We start from the raw sequence: 13670 nt of genomic DNA, 5'->3' as shown, positions 1-13670 counted from the left end.
GTGCTGTGGGCTGTGGCGTCGCCTGCATTAATGCTCGTGACGCTGATTCGCTCAACTTTGAAGACAAGGTTTATAGTGAACTGAGTTTTATTGTCATAACTTTTGTATATATCAATAATCGGTCAACTTTGAAGACAACTGGAACTATGTATTTATTGTTACAGTTTAGCGTATGTTCATGATCGTTCACTTTTGTAGGCAAGGTTTCAGGTTCTGAATTTCCAAACCATGATTTAAGTTCTGTTTACATTCACTGAAGTGATTATATTGGGGGTCTGTGGTGGGGATTTGTTGGCTCTTCACGTCCATGATTCTTGTGCTACCTTCAATATGGTGCGCAATTTTCTGTTTTGATGCTTCCAGCCCAAAAAATCTTTTTTGGTATTTTAATAAAAAGAAGTGCTAAACTTGTGACCATGTTTTTAGCCTCATGGGGTGAGCTCCAGATGTGCTAGCCTTTTTGGATTGATGGCTCATATGAGTATGTGGTATGAGGAACACTAGTTGATTTACGAATTATCTGAATCATGGCTGATATGAATCCAAGTTCTGTGTGTTGTTACTTTGGTTGTGATTGTTTATTGCAACATGTTTTCATTATACAAAAAAAAAATTGTTGGTATGAACACAAGCGGTGCATCTTCTAGTGCTTTTGTGATGATGATGCCGGCCACCAAGCGATGCGCTTCTTTCCACGCCCACCCACCCACCCACCCACCGAAAGCATTCCCTTTCTTGTTTACCACTCACGATCACACGCACCTTCTCCCACATCCAACGCATCCACCACTGAGGTGTTGCTCTCTTCCTCTCATTCTTATCTCCTCCTCTCCTCCATTGTGTCTTGTCGCCTGTAATACATACATCCGCATCCAACCTCCACTGAGTGCTCTCCCCTGCCAGCTCACTCCCAGAGACCTTGACGACCGCGGAGGTATGTTTCCTGCTAAAAACTGATTACTTCTGCTGCTTGAGAGTCTGATAGATTTGTGTTGGTTGAATCCAGGGTCGCAGTGAAAAACTAGCTATCAAGAACCATTCAGAGCTGACCGCTGACTCGGACGTAACTTCTTCTCACCTTTCTTGCTGTTCTGCTCACCTTGTTAATCTGCTGGTTTGCTTGCCACAGTAGATTATAGTTTCTTCTTCTTCCACACTGGGAGCAGTGAGCCTCTGGTGGGCCGTCGCAGCTTCCGCTTCCTTGTCCCCTCCGACGAGGGTGCCCCCGCTCTGTTCTGCTCTGCCGTGAAGCACCAAAGGTGAGAATCTTGCTAAGTTTTGGCTTGTAAATTCAGTTCTAGAGCTTGGATTGCATTGCAGCTCTCTAGGTTCATCGATTTGCAGTTTTTCAGCTGATTGGTCATGGAGGTGGTCACGGGTGCCATGGGCAGCCTGCTCCCCAAGCTGGGCCAACTGCTCATGGATGAGTACAACTTGCACAAGCGCGTCAAGAAAGACGTCCGCTTTCTCTCCATGGAGCTTGAGAGCATGCACGCAGCCCTCATCAAGGTTGGAGAGGTGCCGCGGGACCAGCTCGATAGGCAAGTCAAGCTCTGGGCCGACGAGGTCAGAGACCTCTCCTACAACATGGAGGATGTCGTCGACAAGTTCCTCGTACGCATCGACGGCGACGGCATTCAGCAGCCCCATGACAACTCCGGCAGATTCAAGGAGCTCAAGAACAAGATGATCGGCTTGTTCAAGAAAGGCAAGAATCACCATCGGATAGCTGACACCGTCAAGGAAATCAAGGAGCAACTTCAGGAGGTGGCTGCTAGGCGTGACAGGAACAAGGTAGTTGTTCCTAATCCTACGGAACCAATTACTATCGATCCTTGTCTTCGAGCTTTGTACGCAGAAGCAACAGAGCTAGTTGGCATCTATGGGAAGAGGGATCAGGAGCTCATGAGTTTGCTCTCCATGGAGGGAGATGATGCCTCTAACAAGAGACTGAAGAAGGTCTCCATTGTTGGATTTGGAGGGTTGGGCAAGACCACTCTTGCTAGAGCAGTATACGACAAGATTAAAGGTGATTTCGATTGTCGGGCATTTGTTCCCGTCGGTCAGAACCCTGATATGAAGAAGGTTTTAAGGGATATCCTCATTGATCTCGGCAACCCTCACTCAGATCTTGCGATGCTGGATGCCAATCAGCTTATTAAAAAGCTTCAAGAATTCCTAGAGAACAAAAGGTATGCATGAGCTACAGGAAAAAGTTACACTATTGTATGAAGTTTGCACTAAACTGTGGACCTTATAGGTGCTATATTTTAGGCATGTTTAAGTATATATGTGTTTGATTCTTCCCTCCTTTATAAAAATAATTAGAAGTACTTCTTGTTTCATTCATTACACTGGCTGAAACTTATTGGCATCGGTCCAAATAATCCATCTAAACATTTTACGTTTCAGAGAAATGGGTGTAATAACAATTCTAACCAATATTACACACAAAGGAAAGTGGGAAATGAATGTTACAAGAATTTAAAAACCCACTAGTTTTGAAACACATATTTTAAAGGGTGGCAACGCGCGCCAAAGGCTACCCTTGAAAATTCCTAAAATATTGTATCTTTGATTGACGACAAAACAAGAAGGTAAATTATCTCTTCATTATTACATTATATTTCCATCCATGACTTTTTCTGGAAACTTAAATCAGCAAAAGATAGACGAAAGGATAATGCCACACAATTTAAGTCTCCAAGAGGTCATTAGCTGCCATATATGAAATTGGTGGGCCAATCTGTACCAGGGTCTTTCTGATATATCACCTGGCCATTTGAACTTCTGTAGTTAATTGTATTCTACCCATGGTCACTGATCCAACAAGTTCCTAGTTGTGTTTTACTCCCTTGAATATTAAATATTTATTCAGATTGTTTATCATCTGATTGGAGGCTCATAAGTCATAATTCATGCTTCAAGAGAATCACATTGTAGATTCTCAAAAAAAAAAAGAATCATATTGTCGAGTTTGAGACGCATGCTTATTACTAGTTTGTTTCTGAATATATGCCCTTATAGATGTATAGTTCCACCCATATGTTCATATAGCTCTGAGTTTTGTGATTTGTAAATACCTTACACGGATACTCTGAACTAATGTAGGTATCTCGTCATAATTGACGATATATGGGATGAAAAATTGTGGGGAGGCATCAACTTTGCTTTCTCCAACAGGAATAATCTAGGCAGTCGGCTAATCACCACAACCCGCATTGTCAGTGTCTCCAATTCATGTTGCTCGTCAGCCGATGATTCAATTTATAAAATGGAACCACTTTCTACCGATGACTCCAGAAGGCTCTTCTACAAAAGAATATTTCCCAATGATAGTGGATGTCCAAATGAATTTGAACAAGTGTCTAAAGATATATTGAAGAAATGTGGTGGGGTACCACTAACCATCATTACTATTGCTAGTGCTTTGGCCAGTGGCCAGAAGATGAAACCAAAGCATGAGAGGGATATTCTGCTCCAGTCCATTGGCTCTGGACTAACAGAAGATAACAGTCTAGAGGAGATGCGTAGAATACTATCTTTCAGCTATTATAATCTACCCTCTCATCTGAAAACTTGTCTACTGTACCTATGTATATATCCAGAAGATAGCATGATTGCTAGAGATAGACTCATATGGAAGTGGGTGGCTGAAGGATTTGTCCACCATGGAAAGCAAGGGACCAGCCTATTTTTGGTCGGATTAAACTACTTCAACCAGCTCATTAATAGAAGTATGATCCAGCCAATATATGATGATCTAGGCCAGGTACATGCTTGCCGTGTACATGATATGGTTCTTGACCTTATCTGCAACTTGTCACATGAAGCAAAGTTTGCTAAGTTATTGGATGGTACTGGGGATAGCATGTCTTCACAAGGCAATGTTCGTCGTTTGTCCCTTCAAGATAGAAATAAAGATCATCAAGGCACGCCTCTCAGAAATTTCACAGGTATATCACTAGTGAGGTCCATTACTATCTTTACATCTGCTATTAATATCATGCCAGCCCTGTCAAGGTTTGAAGTTCTGCGGGTACTTGATTTGTCGGGCTGTAATCTGGGAAAAAGTAGCAGCCTCCAACTTAACCTCAAGGGTGTTGGACACTTAGTTCACCTGAGGTACCTTGGTCTAGCACGTACTGGAATCAGGGAACTCTCGGCTGAGATAGGAAACCTGCAGTTTTTGGAGGTGTTGGATCTTGGAGACAATTATGAGCTAGATGAATTGCCGCCCGCTGTTTTTAAATTGAAAAGATTAATCTACCTAAATGTTTGTCTCTCTAAGGTGGTTCCAACTCCTGGTGTGTTGCAGAATCTGACATCCATTGAAGTGTTGAGGGGGTTCTGGGTCTCTCTGAACATTATTGCACAAGAGCTTGGCAACCTGGCAAAGCTGAGGGAGCTTCATATTTGCTTCAAGGATGGTAGTTTGGATTTGTATGAAGGTTTTGTAAAGTCCCTGTGCAACCTACATCACATCGAAAGCCTAATTGTTAGTTGCAATTCTAGAGAAACATCTTTTGAACTGATGGATCTCTTGGGAGAACGCTGGGTGCCTCCTGTACATCTCCGCGAATTTGTGTCATACAAGCCCAGCCAACTCTCTGCACTGCGAGGGTGGATAAAGAGAGACCCCTCGCATCTCTCGAACCTCTCCGAGTTAATCCTCACGTCAGTGAAGGAAGTGCAGCAGGAGGACGTGGAAATCATTGGGGGGTTGCTGTCCCTTCGATGTCTCGCGATAAAGACCACCCACCAAACACAACGGCTGCTAGTCATCTGTGCGAATGGGTTCCGTTGTGTGGTATACTTTGAGTTGGATTGTGGATCCGCAGCGCAGATAATTTTTGAATCAGGAGCTTTGCCGAGGGCGGAAGTAGTTAGGTTCAGCCTGGGCATGCGGGTGGCGAAAGAGGATGGTAACCGTGGTTTCGACTTGGGCCTGCAGGGGAACCTGCTCTCCCTTCGGCGGGATGTCTGCGTTTATATGTATTGCGGTGGAGCGAGGGTTGGGGAGGCCAAGGAAGCGGAAGCTGCGGTGAGGCACGCCCTCGACGCCCATCCCAACCATCCCCCGATTGAAATTTACATGTTCCCGGATATAGCAAAAGGTACTCATGCTGCACGCCTGCACCTAACTAATCACTTGTTCACATACGTATGTGTTTTTTTCTAAATGACGGACTGACCTTATTATTTTCTGCATTGATTTTGATCTTGGAATCTACCAAGATGCTCATGATGACGATTTGTGTGAGGACGAGGAGAACTGATTTCTGATCCAGAGCGACTCACATTATATCTGATGTGCTCCCAGGTATGTAGCAGATTTTTTTTTCGAAAAGGGAGATCTCCCCGGCCTCTGCATCAGAATGATGCATACGGCCATCTTATTACTGAAATAAAAGGTTCCAACAAAGTTCCAAAGTCTCCGACTGAAAAGTAATAAAAAGACAGCTCACACAGAGCTAAAGAGGCTGGACACACAGACTAGCCAAGATAAGACGCCACAACCGGCTGGCTAAAGATAGATAGGTAAACTAATTGTCTATCCTATTACATGACCGCCATCCAAACCGGTTGAAGATATCCCGAGCTACCATCTCCCAGCGGATAGATCCAGTAACCAAATGCTCCCTGGCCTCCATCGGAGTGAGTAGCGACCATGAACGGATCACAGCCATGGCTCGGAAAATAACCTGCAAAAAGTGAATACGTGATGTTCTGTTAAAAACCAAATCATTCCTGCAAGTCCAGATAGTCCACAACAAAGCGCAAACTCCAACACGAATATGTCTCGCTAATGCAGGCTCAATCCCAGTGAGCCATGTCCCAAATAACGTAGTAACAGAATTCGGTGGAGTAATATTAAAAGCAATGTGAACCGTCCGCCAAAGTACTCTGGCAAACGGGCAATCAAAAAAGAGATGTTCGATCGTCTCGTCCCGATCACAGAAGCTACACCTCGTAGGTCCTGTCCAATTACGCTTAATCAAGTTATCCTTGGTTAAAATAACCTGTTTATGAACAAACCACATAAACACTTTTATTTTCAAAGGAACTTTGACAATCCAAACATGCTTGGAGGTAGGAATGGAGCTCGAATTAATTACATCAATATACATTGATTTAACCGTGAATACTCCAGACCTAGTCAGTTTCCAGCGTAATTCATCGGGTTGTTGAGAAAGCTGGACATCCATTAGTCTCCGAACTAGATGAAGCCAATCTTCCCAACGATTGCCCATTAACGACCGTCTGAACTGAATATTAAGGGGGATGGATTGAAACACCGTAGCAACGAACACCTCACGTCGTTGAACAATGCGATATAAAGACGGATATTGAATGGCCAAGGGTGTCTCGCCGAGCCAAGTATCCTCCCAGAAGCGCGTACTAGCGCCGTTGCCAATAACAACCTTTGTCCTATTAAACAGAGATTGTTTAACTTTCATCAGGCCTTTCCAGAAGGGCGAGTCAGTTGGCCTGACTGTGACCTGGGACAGGGACTTTGTCTGTAGGTACTTGCTGCGAAGAATTTGGGCCCACATGGCATCAGTCTCAGAAGAAAGCTTCCACAGCCACTTGCTAAGAAGGCATCTGTTCTTAACTTCAAGATTCTCAATACCCAGACCCCCTTGATCTTTCGGTCGACAGATGATATTCCATTTTGCAAGTCTGTATTTTCTTTTGAGATCATCACCCTGCCAAAAGAAACGCGATCGATAGAAGTCCAGTCTTTTCCTAACACCAACTGGGACTTGAAAGGTACGAGAAAGGTAAATCCCCCAAGTCGCACCCAAACAATTGCCGATAAGCCTCCTGTTCGTCTTTGGCTCTACCAAAGCAGAACAGCTCGCTCTTATGAAAGTTTATCTTTAATCCGGTCAATTGTTCGAAAAGGCATAACACCAGCTTCATATTTCTCGCCTTGGCTAGGTCATGCTCCATAAAGATGATTGTATCATCAGCGTACTGAAGGATGGATACACCTCCATCAACCAGATGAGGTACCAAGCCACCCACTTGACCATTCTCCTTAGCCCTTCCTATCAAGATGGCTAACATATCAACCACAATGTTAAACAAGATAGGGGACATCGGATCTCCTTGTCTTAGGCCTTTATGTGTCTGGAAGTAATGACCAATATCGTCATTCACTTTAATTCCCACACTCCCTTTTTGCGTAAATGATTCAACCCGGCGTCGCCAGACTTCATCAAAACCTTTCATACGCATTGCCTGTTGGAGAAATGGCCATTTAACTTTATCGTACGCTTTCTCGAAATCCACCTTAAAAATGACACCATCTAACTTTTTGGAATGGATTTCATGGAGCGTTTCATGAAGGACGACCACCCCTTCAAGGATGTTTCTGTCCGGCATGAAAGCAGTTTGGGAATGCTGCACCACAGAATACGCAATCTGTGTGAGCCTATTAGTCCCGACCTTGGTGAATATTTTAAAACTAACATTGAGAAGGCAGATCGGCCTGAACTGCTCAATTCTCACAGCATCCGTCTTCTTAGGAAGCAATGTGATAGTTCCAAAATTCAAGTGAAATAGTTGAAGCTGTCCAGAGAACAGATCATGAAACATAGGTAGCAAATCCCCCTTAATAATATGCCAGCACTTCTTGTAGAACTCCGCCGGAAAACCATCCGGTCCGGGAGCCTTATTATTTTTCAACTGTGTTATAGCATCAAACACCTCCTTCTCCGAAAACGGGGCAACCAGAATATCATTTTCAGCAGCCGAAAGTTGAGGCACATCCTCAGCTCTGGACTCATCGAGAGATACACAATTATCCTCCGGATGTCCAAATAACTGCCTATAATACTCGGTTATATATGTTTTTAGGTTATCCTGTCCTACAATAGTGCCCTCATCTTGTTCAAGTCGGAATATTCTCTTCTTTTTGTGCTTACCATTAGCAATCAGATGAAAGAATTGAGTATTTGCGTCCCCTTGGACCACTTTGCGAACCTTAGCCCGCAAAGCCCACTTCAATTCTTCTTCGCGGAGAAGTTCTTTCAACCTCTTCTCTGCTTCATTTTTAACCTGGAGCTCAGCAGGCATCAAAATCGTGGATTCGGCCTTAACGTCCAGATTCTGTATAAGAGAGAGGAGCCTGTCCTTTTCAATCTTATATGCCCCACTAAGGTGCTTGGCCCAACCCCGTAAGAAGCTTCGCAAACTCCTAATCTTATTTTGCCAACGCTCAACCGCGGTCCTACCGCCAACACCCTTCGCCCATTCACTAGCGATCAGGTCTAGGAACCCTTCGCGTTCGAACCAGGCCATCTCGAAAGAAAAGGTGTTTTTGTTTCCCACGTGGTTCGGCTCCCCTGAGTCAACGAACAGGGGTGTGTGATCGGAAAAACCCCGTGAAAGAGCTTGAACCGTCACAAGCGGGAACTTCTGTTCCCACTCCACACTCGCAAGAACGTGATCAAGCTTCTCGAAAGTCGGGTTGGGCAAAGAGTTAGCCCAGGTAAACTTTCTACCAGAAAGCTCTATCTCCCTCAGATCCAAGCTTTCAATAATAGTATTAAACATGAACGACCACCTGCCGTCAAAGTTATCATTATTCTTCTCCTCTCTCCTCCTAATGATGTTGAAATCACCCCCAACTAAGATTGGAAGCTGTTCGGACCCACAAATCCGAACAAGATCCACCAAAAATTCCGGTTTAAGCTCGGGCTGTGCGGCACCATAAACCGCCACCAACGCCCAGTTGAAACCATCAACCTTAGACCTGACTCGAAACTTAACCGCGAAGTCACCCATCACTACACTCCGGACTTCAAGCGAATCGCATATCACACCAGCAAGATACCACCCGATCTTCCTCGCGGAGGGAGGCAGTGCCAATCAAAATCAACACCACCCGCAAGAGAGGAAAGGAACTGGGGCGCAAAGTTGTCTCTACCAGTTTCCGATAGAGCAATAAAATCTAAACGATGCTCCAGAGAAGCCTCAGCAAGAAACCTTCTTTTAGCCAAGTCTTTCAGACCTCTGCTATTCCAAAAGATTCCTTTCATCACTCATCATGAAATTTTTTAGTCGTCCGAATCCTAGCACTCCTACGAACTGCAGAAGCGGGGTAAATTTTCCGTTTCCACTTACGTTTGGGCTTACTAAGACCTGACTCCCGATCCTCATAACCGGGCTCAGCGGAAGAAACAACTGCATTCTCTATGAGCATATCATCGTCCTCAGACTCATGATTGGATGGTGCTAGATCCACACACATATTATCGAGCACTCGAACCCCTAATGCATTAATCTCATTGTCATTCATGGGTTTAACCGCTGCAAGATTACGAATAGTTTCTAAGGCACGCTCCGCCTCCAAATCTAACAAATCATTCACCGAATTGGAAATCTCACTATCTGTAACCCCGAGTGAAACTCCTAATTGGTTTGCATTATTTATGATTTCCTCATTAGAAAAATGCAATAAAGAATTAGATATGTTGACGGACATACCAGTAGAGATCGCAGCATCATGAAGCTTGGCCGCCCTCATAGCGCACCTCTGCTGCAGGTCATCAACCTCCGGAAGCTCCTGAATGCGGGCACTCATCCGCCTCCCCGTCGAGGCCGGGTCCGGGATCCCGCCAAAAGCAACGACCTCTTCCCTAGTAACCCCTCGCGGTGAAACCCGCGAAGGGTCAACCAAGGAAACCGGAGGAGGCGATCGCGGGCTCCCATGCCCCTTTCTGAGATAATCTGAATCATGGAGGTGGTGTGGTATAGGAAAGTGTCTTTTTTGCTGTAGAAAGTAGCCAGTGGATCATATCTTCCTTAAGTGTTTGGTGGCTTGTTATATCTGCCTTTTGTTTTGATATAGTCCTGTTAGCATGGAGGGATATTTGTGATTGGGTGATGAATTTCAGGGGTAAAGAGAGGAATCTGGTTTCTGCTACGGCGGCACCAGTTATTTGGTCTATTTAAAAAAGAGGAATGATAATTGATTGAAAAATATTTTTCTTATGGATCCCAGTTGCGTAGGTTGCGAAGGTGCATATTGGAAGTTTCTGGCTTACAGAGAAAAGAATTGCACGATGTGCAGGTAGCAGGGTTTTGGGGTTACTGCTGGTGGAATCGGAGATGCAAGTTTCACAGACGTTTTGGGTGGGCGCTGACCGTGAAAAGAATTGAAGGAGGAAAAGGTTTCGAGCTTCAGTGGAAATTGTGTGATCGATGAGCTTCTTTTAAATGGCAGTCGCTTGCAGAAAGAGATATTGGTTTGTTTTGTAATGAATAAGGGTGTTGGAGTGAATTGATTCCTTACAAGGATAGCTCGCTTTACTTCAGTTTTGCTGCTCTGTTTCGCATGTTGTCACATGGGAGGGCTAGCCCATGGCATGCTGGTGTTTTCTGTTTTTAAGCTGAACCAGACAAACTTGAGGTTGTATTATCAGTTTTGTTGTGTTTTTTTTTTCTTTTAAGCTGAACCGGACAAGCCTGAGGTTGCATTATCAATGTCGTGATGAATGAAATGGGGGGTTCACCTGAGCTCCTTGATTCGAATAAAACTGCGGTTCACTGTTGGGACTTGTTACTTAAAAACTGGGGTAGTATTTACTAGTTCTACGAAGATGTTTCTGTTACACACAAATGGAAAGTGTCCCTCCAACTAACAAGCGCGTGTGTACCCCATGGTAGCAAATTAAAAGCGTCATCACAAAGCCAAATGAAGCCTAAATCTGATAGTGGCGGAAATGGCTATATATTTGTGCCGATTACCCGGATCATTCTCTATAGTTTTTCATTTTCCTTATATGTATGACATGCAGGAACATGATGCTCTCAGAAAAGGTTGGTTAAAAAAATCCCCTGCAAACAAGGTTTGTTAAAAATATATAGGTTTATGTAGAATAGGAACAGAAATGTACAACTCCCTCCGTCTCAGAATTCTTTTATATGTATGCTGATACACCTAATTAATGTATGTTCTTTTATATATTTGTTTACATGCATATGCTTCATCTTTCGTGATCGCTCACACATTTCCCCCCTTCCTTTTTCTTCAATAAAATTTCCTCTGTGCAAGAAGAATCTAGGGTGGACGTAGAACGAAAATGAAGATGTTTGTACAACAGTAGCAGAGCCACAAAGAAAAAGATGGGCGGTCCAGGGAGCACCAAAAATTCAAATTATGAACCATATATGTTATTGAGTGAATTATATATGTATGCAACCAAATTGGAAATTATTATTAGACTGTCAGCTATCGACAATGCCTGTGTTGTAAACTGTAAAAGTAGACTTTGTTGTGAAGCTGTAAAATGTAAAGGACAAGGGCTTTGCACGGTATAAACTGTAAAACAACAAGATTTCAGTGTGGATTGTTTACACTACAGTCCATGATGATGGCCTAAATCAAATTTAGAGGAAGAAAATTAGGACTGATTCGAAGAAATTTACCAATACAGCTTGCAGGGGTACGGGCAAATTCAGAGAAGGAACTAGCCAGACGCCTCGCTGGCTCGCTGCTGCTACGTCGCCTCATGGAGTCTTGGGTCAGCCGTGGGACTGGTGGGAGCACTGGGCGGCTGATGTGCGCGACTGTGCCGGTGGCCGGCGGCTGATGTGTGCCTCTGTCGCCAGGGGCGGCTGTTCCGCCTCTCAGTGGTGCCTTCGTTTTGTTTTCCTTTGAGAAACAGTGCTGCGACTTGTGATGTGAGCATCTCTGGGCTGATGTGTGTGTTGTACTGCTCAATGCCGGTCAGCAGTTGTGGGCAGTGGCAGTTATTTGGTCTGTTTGGAAAATGAGGAATGCTGATTGCTTCAGAGTTTTCTTTCCTATGAATCCCAGCTGTGTAGTTGGTAAAGTTGCATACTGGATGTTCCATGGGTCTAGCTTAAAGAGAGAAGACCAGCGCAATGTGCAGGTAGCAGTGGCCAACAGGTTTACTGCTGGTGGCATCCGAGATGCTTCACAAACATTGGATCAGCGCCTCCATCGTGCAAAGACTTGAAGGATGGAGAAGTTTTGAGCTTCGCTGGAAAACGAGTTCAGGGTACCAAAAGAATATCCCTCAACACCATGGTGCCCCTAATTGTATGGAGTATTCCTCAAGAGAGAGAGGTAAGGGTCTTTGACAATGCCTACATGTGGTTGGTGAGAGTGATTGGTCGGATCAAAGAGGAGGCGAGCCAGTTTGGTGTTGCTAGTCTAGGTCATTTCATCCTCCACTAAGTATTGTTTGGTTTGAATGTCCTTGTTTTCACCTTTTCTCCGAAAAAGGGTTTCCCCCCCCCGCTTTAGATTATAAAGCAACATCCACCGACCACAAGATAACTGCTGGGGCGAACAGCACATCAAGCCTAAAAGAAAAAGAAAGAAAAGATAAATGCCAACAGTGACAGCTCGACAAAGCACAAATGACTCGCCACCGTTGCGCCCTCCGAATTCTTCCCACCGCGCACCGAGGCTCTGAACATCCGCGTACCAAGCAGCACCTCCAAGAAGGGATGCGACGTTGATGATGCTGCTGCCCGGACATATCCTAGGGTTTCCCCCAGCACGTGCAAGGGAGTGGGGATGGGCAACACCGACGCCCTTCAGGAAGGAAGGCGTCACCCGCGGACGACACCGCGTCGGAGCCGGATGAACCGGCAGGGATTTCTCCCGCATCCCAAACACCACTACCGAGCCAACCATCCAACTTGCCACCCGCTAGCATACGCCACCATGGTCTTGAATTCATCCATGCCGCCTCACTGAGATCGCCATCAGGAGGCCTAAAGGACGGAGAGAGGGACGCCAGAAAATGGTAGGGGCAGCATTGGGGCCAAGCCAGAGAGAACCACCTCCCCCGCCGTCGTGTGGGATGCCTGTGCTTCCCGCATCGTCGCGTTGGCCGGTTGGATGCGGCAGCAGGGACACACAAGGCCACCCGGGCCAGGCCGGGCCAATCTCGGGCCCGCAAAGCCGCTGCCACCCCGCTGCAGCCAGCCGGCCGCGATGCCGCCGCCACCTAGCTTCCTACGCCCCATCCTCGCCTCCAGGGAGTTCTGCCGCCGAAGAAGAAGCCGTCGGCCCGCCCCGGCCCAGATGGGGTCCGAGAGGGCCCAGATATGGCCGAGCGGGCGCCGCCACCCAGCAGCCGCAAAGATCCACCGCCAACGATGGCGCCGCCGCGCAATCAACCCACCGGCACGGGCGCCAGGTCACCCCGTCGCCGTGCTGAACCACTGTGGCCTGAGGACACCGCCTAGCGTCGCTCCGCCCCGCGTAGGAACGACACCGGGAGGGGAAAAGCAGCGCGCCGCCGCCGCCCGGGCCAAGCCCGACGACGCACACCGGCGACGGCGGGAGGAGGGAGAGTGGGGGCGGTGGTTGGGGGAGAAGGCGGGGGAGCGCGGCCGGCCGGCCGCGGGGGACGGCGCGGTCACGAGAGCTGGGAGGGTTTCGGACCCATTTGATCCCTTCTGTTTTGTCTTTTCTTGTTGGGATGTTTTGTTGGTTATGTCCTAATCCCCACCTCTTGTGCTGCTCTTAGTATAGGTTAGTCTTTCCTTTTGAATCTTATGGTGATGAACCGTATGCTTGCATTCATGTTCCCTTCGATTCTTCAAAACATGCACAACACCATATATACATGCATGAAAGTCGGTCCAAACTTGTCATCATCCATACCCTTTTAGTT

The 13670-nt window shown here is 46.1% G+C and overlaps 1 protein-coding gene across 12 annotated transcripts; it reads left to right on the top strand.

Moving 5' to 3' along the window:
* The first annotated feature begins 711 nt into the window (after window positions 1-711).
* LOC109747724 (disease resistance protein RGA5) lies at window positions 712-10550 on the top strand. Of its 12 annotated transcripts, none has more exons than XR_012200176.1 (7): window positions 712-934; window positions 1007-1259; window positions 1345-2192; window positions 3112-5117; window positions 5239-5323; window positions 9557-9754; window positions 10085-10550. XR_012200176.1 is itself a non-coding variant. In XM_073506633.1 (7 exons), exons 4-6 carry the CDS (start codon window positions 1363-1365, stop codon window positions 5277-5279), a joined length of 2877 nt encoding a protein of 958 aa, XP_073362734.1. In that variant the 5' UTR covers window positions 766-934; window positions 1007-1063; window positions 1167-1259; window positions 1353-1362; the 3' UTR covers window positions 5280-5323; window positions 10085-10550. The 12 variants fall into 12 exon arrangements, 11 of the variants coding, with proteins under 11 accessions (XP_073362704.1, XP_045090752.1, XP_020162333.1 ...); XM_073506633.1 differs by lacking the exon at window positions 9557-9754 and having other exon boundaries at window positions 766-934; window positions 1007-1063; window positions 1167-1259; window positions 1353-2192; XM_073506620.1 differs by lacking the exon at window positions 9557-9754 and having other exon boundaries at window positions 766-934; window positions 1007-1063; window positions 1167-1259.
* Window positions 10551-13670: the final 3120 nt, after the last annotated feature.

The sequence above is a fragment of the Aegilops tauschii genome, chromosome 1 (genome assembly GCF_002575655.3).
Source record: "Aegilops tauschii subsp. strangulata cultivar AL8/78 chromosome 1, Aet v6.0, whole genome shotgun sequence".
In the NCBI taxonomy this organism is placed as follows: Eukaryota; Viridiplantae; Streptophyta; class Magnoliopsida; order Poales; family Poaceae; genus Aegilops; species Aegilops tauschii.
This window is presented reverse-complemented; position numbering and strand designations above follow the sequence as displayed.